Below are 8,768 nucleotides of genomic sequence, written 5' to 3'. Positions count from 1 at the left end.
AAGTACGGCAGGGCCGGGGGCTGTGGCGATCAGAGGGTGCCTTCGGGAGCGCGTGGGATGGCGGGGGTCCCCGGGGTGGAGATTTTCGTTCTGGCTTTATTTCCCCCTTGCCCCACGTTTGAAATGGTTGGACCCCGTGTCAGGCCCTGCATCGGGCATACCAAACGTGCCCATCAGGTGCACAGCCAAGGGGCTTTCACATTTCTGAGCACCGGGAGGAAAATCTCTCAGAGGTTTGGGGTCAGTGCCCAGAACTGGTCAATGTTTGCAGCCTGTGGGCAGTGGGTGGGGCACCTTGTGACAAAGGTGTGTCCCAAACCACCCCAGCCCCCACACCTGCTGGAGGTCTCAGCAGAGTTTCAGCACCACTTCTCCCATTGCCACCAGCAAGCTCTGGTTCCTGCCTGAGGTTTGTCAGGCATGCCCAGCCCAGCATTCCTGACTGCTGCTGAGCAGGGAGAGGTTCAGACCCTGCTGTTCTCTGCCCCAGCCTCACATCCTGAGGCTCCCCCCTCATCCCTGTGCAGAGCAGCTGTCTCACATTCACATCTTGGCTTTTCCCCCTCTCCACAGGTGCTGCCATTGCTGGAGTTTACAGAGCTGCGGGGAAAAAAATGATTCCCTTTGAGGCGCTCATTTTTGGCGTGGGCCAGACGTTCTGTGTGGTGGTGGTTTCCTTCCTGCGCATTCTGGCCACTCTGTAGCTCCTCTGGACAGGCTGGAGAACACAAACCAGAGGGGGAGCACAGGACCTGCTGCCTCAGAACAAATCACAGGGAGCACAGCTCCAGCCTTGTGTTTCTTCTGCTGATTTAAGGAATTGGGACGGCTCGCTCTTGCCTCCAGCCTGGCTCGAAATTTTAAAATGGTGAATTTTGTTACTTTTTGGTAACATTAAGTGCCAAGTGAAACTTTATTTCTCTGGAGGGTAGGAAAATGGCTCCAGAGGAGGAGACCTGGGTACCTGTCACCAGTGATGAATTGTAGTAACAGGACATGACTGAAATGGGACACCAGCTGTGCTGGGGTAGGAACAGGACCAGAGTGACATCGTGTCCCCAGAGCTCACTCACCACTTTATTGCTTGGTTTTCAGTGAACCTGAAGCTCTTTTAATGTCAGTTTTTAAATTAAAAAATTGTTTTCTTCCTGGCCCAAACTTCTTAATTCCAGGTGATAGCCTGTAGGGGGGCAGTAGAATGTAATCTTACCCCTCCATGAGTTGCAGCTGGGATCAATTACTAGAAATTAAGAACACCTGTAACTAATGAGAACAAGTGCCATAAAAGGGTGTAGCAAGAAGAGGAGTCAGATGGCTGCTGCAAGGATCCAGAGGAGTCAGTGCTCAGAGGAGCTGCTCCATGAGAAGCACTAAGAAGGTATGAAGCTTAGAAGCTATGGGATCCTTGCAGCTTAAGGATAATAGAACTGTTGCAGTACACTGTTCTAATATGTAAGGCAGCAATAGCCATAGTGGATTTGGGAGCAGCAAAAGGAAAACTCATTTTAGATGGATGATAGTGCAGATTTGTGTCTGGGAGCTCTGGCTGTGAATGCTGTGCAGGGGAAATGACTGGTGTAAAAAAGATTTTGTGAATTTTATTACAGCAAAGCTCTTCTGGCCCTGTGAATGTTTTGCTCAGAGGCAAAGCAGAGTGGAATGGGCACTCCAGAAATCCCAGGTGTGCATGTGGGTGTGCACAGCTCTCCTCAGGCTTTGAAGGAGACTTGTGTTTCCAAAGGACCCTGTTCTCCTTTGACTTGCTGAGGCTGTTCATGTTGGTGTGCTGGAGCTGGGTGTCTGCACTGATCTGGAAGTGGCACTTTTATCCAGCTTGGATAAAATCCCTGCTGCTGCTGAGAGCTGCCTGGCCAGGCTGGGCTGTGACTGGGTGTCCCCAGTGCAGGGACTGTGCCACGTTTTCAGCATCCAGCCCACAGTGTGCCAGGGCTGGGAGAGCTGCAGGGCTCCTGGCAGGAGCCTGGGTGATTCCTGTGTCCATGTGAACACAAATCAACCCTTTTCCACAGGCAGCACTGTGTCCTCATGAATTGTTTTAGTTTGTTTTGCTTTTAAGTGACTTTTAACTAACTGGTAGCTCTGCATTGTGCCCAGAGTTGTGCTGCATGGCTGGGGCACTTGAGCAGCTCACTGGGTGCTTCCTGGGGCTTGGTTCTTTGGGGAAGCTGAGGTTGAATTCCAGGGATGTGGCTGGGCAGTGTAGCCACCCCTAGGGGTTTGCTGTGCTGTGTTTGTACCCAGCTCACACGGGTGGGCTGCAGAGGGGAAGCACTGTTTGTGTCCAGTCTTTAGGGGACAGTTCCCATCTGTGTCTTCATTGAATTCCTGTGGTTTCCAAATCAGTTCCTTTTGTATGTGCAGTATTTTCTAGGGCCATTTATCTACCATGTCCTCAGTGCTGGAATGACTGGAGGTGGCACTTAGTGCCATGGTCTGGATGACAAGGTGTGACCAGTCAAAGGTTGGACTGGATCTTAGAGAGCTTTTCTAAACTAAATTGATTCTGTGACCCTTCAACAGGGCACTGTGTTTATCATGGAAAAGGGTTTCTCTGTGCACTGACTCCTCAAGAGTGGTCTGTCAATGGTGGGAGGTGTTTTGCAGGAGCTACTAATTGAGATTACTCTAAATTTTAGCCTATGGTAATTCAGGGAATATAGATGCACAGTTTAGGAAATAATTTAATGTGAATCCTTCTCCTTAGGTGGGGGAGGTCCAAGTGGTATAACTTATACTAAACCCTGGATCTGTGGAGAACCCTGTGTGCTGTGCTGCTTGTAGAGAGCCAGTCTTCCTGCCAGGGCAGAAACATGAAAAAGAAGGAATAAGCTTTCTTTCTTTCTTTTCCCCCCTTCCCACTTCATATTTCAGCATGTGTACAGAGTGCACAGTTTAATTTGCAGGTGTTATCCTGTGTTTTCCTGGATGGATTAAAAGTATGTCATGGAATTTGAAATGTCATGGAATTTAAATAGGGTGGGTCTGGTTTTACCTTTCAGGTGACACCAGACACCAATGTCCTGAGCAGCTGCTGTGCTCTCCTTCACCCTGCACTGGTGCCTGGCACCCTCAATAGCCATTAAGCTGATTGCAACTGAGAAAGCACTTTATCCATGTGCCCCATGCTACAGCAAGAGGAGGTTTCCTTGCAGGAACAGGGCTGAGGGGTGCAGGACACAAATGGGGCTGTTACAGAGCTCAGAACAAGTGAAAATTGCTCAGTAAAGTCACTCAGTGCTGGATGAACTGAAAACCTCCCATTTTCTATCCCTTGGGATCTCTGAGAGTCTCGTTTGAGGAGGTTCTGGCTTACTTGAAGAGTTGGCAGCTTGACCGTGTTTGGAGCTGGCAATGTCTCTCTATGCCTGGATGCTGTGAAATTTTCAGGGAATTCTTGCATAAAAGGTGAACAATCAGCTGATTTGTCTTGACACATAAGCACAGGAGGCAAGTTCTTTGTGTCACCTTGGTGCTCACAGAGCATCCTGCACTCTGCTGGCTGCTGCTGGTAATCTCCCCCTCCAGTAAAACCAGAGCTAAACAGAAAGGAGGAGTAGCCTTGAGCTGAAGCACCAGATGGCAGTTGAAGCACTGGTGGCGGTTTCCTCCCCTCATGGGTTTGGCCTTCCCTTTCCATTCCTTTATTCCAAGTGAGGCATATGGAGGAATCCCTTCGTTTTCTTCAGGTATTGACAGACTTTGCTCAGTCAAACTTGCCAAAAACTGCAAAGAGCTGGCAAAAACATCAACACTGAGGTGTCCTGGGCTCAGCAGTGCTGTGAGCCTCTGCTGGGGAGCCCAACCAGTGTGCTGGTCAAGGAAACACCTTCTGGAGAAGCTGCCTGCCCTGGAGGAACACCCACTTATGCTGAGGCTCCCTGTGTGTGACATCCCCTCTGCCCCCACCCAGCTTCCTCGTGCTCACAACTGCAGCTGTCATGAACAAATCTTTGTATGATTGAAAAGTCTGTACATTTTATTTTTCTACTGACACGCCTAATCCTGGTGGTGATTATCAGTAAATTCTGTAACTCTTGAGGTGAATGAGTCTTGTGTGTTCCTTCTGCAGCAGGACAAGGGGACCTGGGTTGTGCTTTAGCAAATGAGCTGCACTCCTGCTTTGCTTGGGGCAATGTGCACCAGAAATGTTCTGGTTCTGGTGGTAAATGTTGTCTCCATTAGGAGCTGGACCTGCATCTGCAGCCAGGCACCACAGTCTGAGGTGACATCTCACTGCTGCTCAGTTTTTGGGGACAGGCTTAGCTGTTGTCCCTGTCCCTGAGGGGACATGCTGGGGCCCTGCAGCCCCTAGGCTTGGTGCTGACCTGCTCCCAGCGCCTGGGGCCGTTCCACCCTGGGCCAGTGGCTTTGCTGGGCCAGTATTCAGTCCCTGCACGCCACCTGGGCTCTCCTGGGCATGCAGGTGCAGGAGCCCATAAACTCCCCTGCCTGGCTCTGGCTAACCCCAGGCCAGAGCAGTACCTGCACTGCAGGGCCAGCATTGCTGTTTATGGATGTACAACCTCCAGAGCCTGAGATGGGCCAAACAAGCATTTGTAAGAGGGTGGCAGCTGTGCCTGGTGGGCATTTCCAGAGGGCTGGTAACCACCGTGCCTTCACTGCTCCCCCAGAGTCCCAGAGGAGCACGCTGCAGGATCAAAACTGGCCTGAAAAATTCACATCCCAAGTCATCAGGAATGCAGGAGGTTTTATTGGCAGTAAAAGGTCAACACGTTCTCTTGGTTTCCTCGTGTGAGGATGATGGGGGGTCTCAGGTCCTGAGAGAGGGTCTCGAGCCAGGCCATGTAGAGGGAGCTGGGGCAGCGGCCCTTCCTGCCGATGGGCGGAGTGCTGCGGCACGGGGGGGGGGCGTGAGGCAGGGCCGGCACCGAGCCCGCCGCAGCCCCTTTCTCAGTCCACTGCACGTTATTTCCCTAAAAAGGGCCAACACCACATCCTCCCACCCTGCAGGACCCCAGCTGGAGCCCTTGGTGTCTTTCCAAGGGCTTTTCCCTGTGGTGCAGCACCCTCACCAGAGAATTAGGGTGTCTGTGCAGCACCTCCCCACCCAGAGAGGGGTGAGCATCCCGAAGGATGATTCCCGTGGGACAAGAAACAGACGTGAGGGCATTACTGGCACCTACATGGCTATGAGTGCTGCATCCCGTGAGTAATCCTGCAAAATCTCATTCAGCCTCACTTGTCGGAGCGACTGTGGAGCACAAAGCATTGAGAAACACAAAATAATGGTTTCCAGAAAGACTAAATTTTGTCTAAAAAGCAGGAGACCCTTTGCAGGAGCTCCCCTGGCACTGGTGCTACCTTGGCTCTGTTTTTATCGACCTCCTCATCAGAAATCTTCCAGGGACAGCCCTGTCTCATCTCATTCACTGTGGCCTCGTCTTTGAAGCCATCGTTCAGCCTGAAGGGAGCGATGAGTTCATCAAATCTCTTGATGCTGCAACACAAGCAGACAGTGCCTAGGAAGAGGCTCTGGGCAGGTTTGGGGGTGCTGTAGGGGCACAGGGAAGGGAAGGGGGATGGTTACTGCTCTGGCCGGGGTTTCTGGTTGATGTCAGGGAGGATGTGGACCTCATGGAAGCCAAGGCGGAACTTGCTCAGTAGAGAGACAATCCTAATGGAGGAAAAAGGGCATATTTTCCCAAAGTTAGCAGGGAATGGTAGCTCTCTGACAGGGACCTGCCACAGCAGACAACCCTGCTGCTGGCCTCAGTTTGCACTTTGGGTTTTCCCACTCTGCAGCCACATTGATTTCCAGAGAAATGAGGCAAAGCAGCCAGGTCAGAGCTCACAGATCCCATTATGGCAAAGCTGGGAGGGCTCAGCAGGATGGGAAGCAGCTTGTGTCACCACCCACAGGACAGTGGCAGTGGCTGAGAGCTGCAGTGGCGACCAGCACTTACGCCTTCCTCTCCTCGTCCATCCTGTTGATCTGCCCGCCGACAAACACCCGGATTTTGCACTTTCCCCACCGCTTCTTGCGCCCCAGCAGGTAGGGGATGAGCAGCGTGAGACCTGGCCCCAAAACACCCGGTGGGAATGCAGCAGTGACCCCCAGGCTCACCAGAGCTTCCTTGGTGCCAAAGCCAGGGATGCCCTGGCACCATTTGGCAGGACTGAGCCCTCCTGGGCACCACAGTGGAGGTGCTGGGCTCACATTATCTGGACAGATGGAAGGTGAAGGTTACCTCCATCATCAAAGAGCCAGTAAATGTCAATGGTCTTCTTGCCCTGCTTGCTCTGGAAGATGGTGCTTGCCTGCTGCTCACTGGCCAAGGCCGTGGGGTCCACTGCTGGGGCAAGAGGGTCCTGGTGTCAGCAAAGGACACCACCAGCCACAGATTAAAGGCATCACTTCTTCCTGGTCCCAGCCCTGCTCCCCAGAGCTTGAAACCCCCACCGTGCCTGAAAATAATCCTCAGAGCTGGGGATGCTCTAGGTGGTCACCAACCTACCTGTGCCTGGGGCTGCTCTGCTGCCAGTGCCATTCTCGGGGTGCTCTGCTGCCTCAAACGTGGGGTTAACTGAGGAGGGAGGAGAAGAGCAAGAGCAGCACAGCAGTGCCTCACTGTCCCCATCCCCTTTGACCCCAGCACAGGAGTGATGTCCTGCCAGGACTGTGGCCTTTGTCTGGGGGCATGGTGCTGGCTGGCACATCCCACAACTCCATGTCTCTGTGCATCCCTGGCTGACCAAAGCCACTTACCATGTGCCTGCAGCACTCGGGAAACATTCAGCCCTTCCTTCATCTGCATTAGGCACACGCCGTACTTGAAATCGAATGCGTCGCTGGAAGGAGGGAGGAGAGGGAGTTAATGGAGGGTGCACTGTCAGCCCAGCTGGACCCTGAGCACGTGACTGCAGCCGTCAGTGGGGCCACCACCAGGTGCCAGTGTCCCCGAGAGGTGGAGGAGCCAGTGTGGCCGTACTGCAGGATGCCCACGTAGTCCTCCAGGCTCTGGGGAGATGCTGTCCGCCAGTTCCTCTTGTAGCCCAGCACTAAGGTGTTAGGTCTCATCTTCCCGAGGCCAGCAGCCTATGGATAGATGTCCCCATGAGACCCCTCTGCGGGGACAGATGGACACAGGTGGTGTCAGTCACTTCATGGGGGAGCAACTCAGGGGGGTGCCTGGAGATCGTGGAGGGAGGTCAGAACTCCCCCAGGCTGTGACAAAGAGGAGGGACTCTGGAAGGCCACTGATGGCTGTACCTGGATGAGCATTTGGACACCACTTCTCAAATCCTCAGCCACCACATCCGTGTAGAAAGCCTTGATCTTCCTCTTCATTAGCCACTTAGTGTGGCCATCTGCCATCAACCGGGACTCCGGCATCGTCTGCTTCCGCGGGCCCTGCAGGAATCAGGAGCAGGAGCTCAGGCAGCCCCTTCCAACTGCAACAAGTCTTGCCACCAAGGACTTCTAGCTCCTCTCTTCGCAAATCATTAGCGTGAGGTGGATGTAACCACTGCACACATGGGAGGTTGCAATCACAGCCAAGAAAACCACTGAATCCAGGGAGTCAACAGCCAGTGCACACAATCCCAACAGTCCTGTGGGTGCAGATGAGCTGGTTTTTACTGCACCCAATTGCTCTGGGGACTTCAGGGCTGCAGGACCCCCCTGTCCTCTGAGCAACTACTTTATCCTTCCAAATCTTCTGCAATTAATTGGCAAAAGGAAGCCATAAGCCCAAAAGGACATCCTGATGCTTCACCAATATTGTTTAACAACACAGAGAGGCTTCCGGTTGACACATTTCATCATCCAGCAGCACACAAGTGGGCACATTTCAATCTCCACCCTGTGAGCCCGCCAGGATACAACTGGATTTCCCAGCCCACCACCCACTGGTGGCCAGAGCCCCCAGGACAAGGAACCAACCAGCTTCTGCAGGTGACTCACAATCAGCACGTTGCCACAGAGCATCAGGCTGAGGTTCTTGGTGAAGGTCCCCACAAAATCCACCAGTGCAGGGCGGAAGTTGGGTGGGCCAGTCAGCACCAGGCACTGTGGTCTGCAGGCAGGGGAAAAAGGGAGTGAGGAATAGTACTTTGGAGGCATCCAGCCCTTTTGGAATGAGCCATGTTTCTTCTCCCATGCTTGGCCAGTGGCAGCTATAGGGAGCATCTTTAGAATGAGAAAACACTATGTGGCCTGAGGGTCCAGTCTCACTCTTTGGTCTTTTTAGATCAGATGACACCAGTGTGTCTGTGTCTGCCTGGTACAGGGAGGGCAGGGTTTGCCCAGTTTTCTACCTTACATGGCACAGACATGGGATTTTGGAGAAAGACACATTTTGCTGTAGCTCCTGGTTACTGAGGGTGGTGGTGAGGGTGTGGCCATGGGCATGATGCCTCCCTGGGCTTACTGGAGGCAGGAGCTGGCTCTTAATCCCACTCCCTCCATGCCCAGCACTGCCATGAGCTGCCCTTGCCTGTAGTTCTTGATGTGCTCATCCACTTCGCTCAGCCCCACTGAGTAGTTGAGGGCCATGTTGTAGGAGCTGGCTTGCATGGAGGAGCCCCAGTTGACATCTGCATGGGGAAGATGGATTAGCAACAGGGCCAGACACCTTCTGGGGCAACACCAGTGCCAGGTTACTACCACCCACCTGGCTTTTTGTAGAGGACATATCCCAGGAGGAAGATGACGATGCCGAAGGCAATGAGGGCTGCCCACCAGGTCAGCAGGAACATGATCACCACTGAGGCAGCAGCTCCAAAGA

General features: G+C 53.1%; 2 protein-coding genes across 2 annotated transcripts in view; one reads left to right on the top strand and one right to left on the bottom strand.

The window, feature by feature from the left end:
• The first annotated feature begins 57 nt into the window (after window positions 1–57).
• Window positions 58–4,059, top strand: TMEM170A (transmembrane protein 170A). The gene is made up of 2 exons (XM_031058392.1): window positions 58–126; window positions 528–4,059. Exons 1-2 carry the CDS (start codon window positions 58–60, stop codon window positions 702–704), a joined length of 246 nt encoding a protein of 81 aa, XP_030914252.1. The 3' UTR covers window positions 705–4,059.
• A 522-nt stretch (window positions 4,060–4,581) lies between these two features.
• SLC12A3 (solute carrier family 12 member 3) overlaps window positions 4,582–8,768 on the bottom strand; it is a 9,218-nt gene continuing 5,031 nt past the window's right edge. The window contains 13 exon segments of the mRNA XM_031058418.1: window positions 4,582–4,872; window positions 5,166–5,233; window positions 5,344–5,479; window positions 5,570–5,656; window positions 5,946–6,057; window positions 6,231–6,332; window positions 6,498–6,566; window positions 6,749–6,831; window positions 6,972–7,078; window positions 7,253–7,393; window positions 7,946–8,057; window positions 8,478–8,577; window positions 8,655–8,768. The exon segment at window positions 8,655–8,768 is cut by the window's right edge and continues 41 nt beyond it. Coding sequence (XP_030914278.1) covers window positions 4,731–4,872; window positions 5,166–5,233; window positions 5,344–5,479; window positions 5,570–5,656; window positions 5,946–6,057; window positions 6,231–6,332; window positions 6,498–6,566; window positions 6,749–6,831; window positions 6,972–7,078; window positions 7,253–7,393; window positions 7,946–8,057; window positions 8,478–8,577; window positions 8,655–8,768 — 1,373 coding nt within the window. The 3' untranslated portion in view covers window positions 4,582–4,730.

This window comes from Geospiza fortis, unplaced genomic scaffold, assembly GCF_000277835.1.
Source record: "Geospiza fortis unplaced genomic scaffold, GeoFor_1.0 scaffold97, whole genome shotgun sequence".
NCBI classification, from domain to species: domain Eukaryota; kingdom Metazoa; phylum Chordata; class Aves; order Passeriformes; family Thraupidae; genus Geospiza; species Geospiza fortis.
The sequence above is the reverse complement of the archived record's forward strand: the minus strand, read 5'-3'. Positions and strand labels throughout refer to the sequence as shown.

Coding starts and splice junctions, on each gene's coding strand:
- TMEM170A (XM_031058392.1), top strand. CDS start 58: ATGGCGGGGGTCCCCGGGGTGGAGATTTTCGTTCTGGCTTTATTTCCC. Junction 127..527: donor CTTGCCCCACGTTTGAAATG/GTTGGACCCCGT, acceptor ATCCCTGTGCAG/AGCAGCTGTCTCACATTCAC.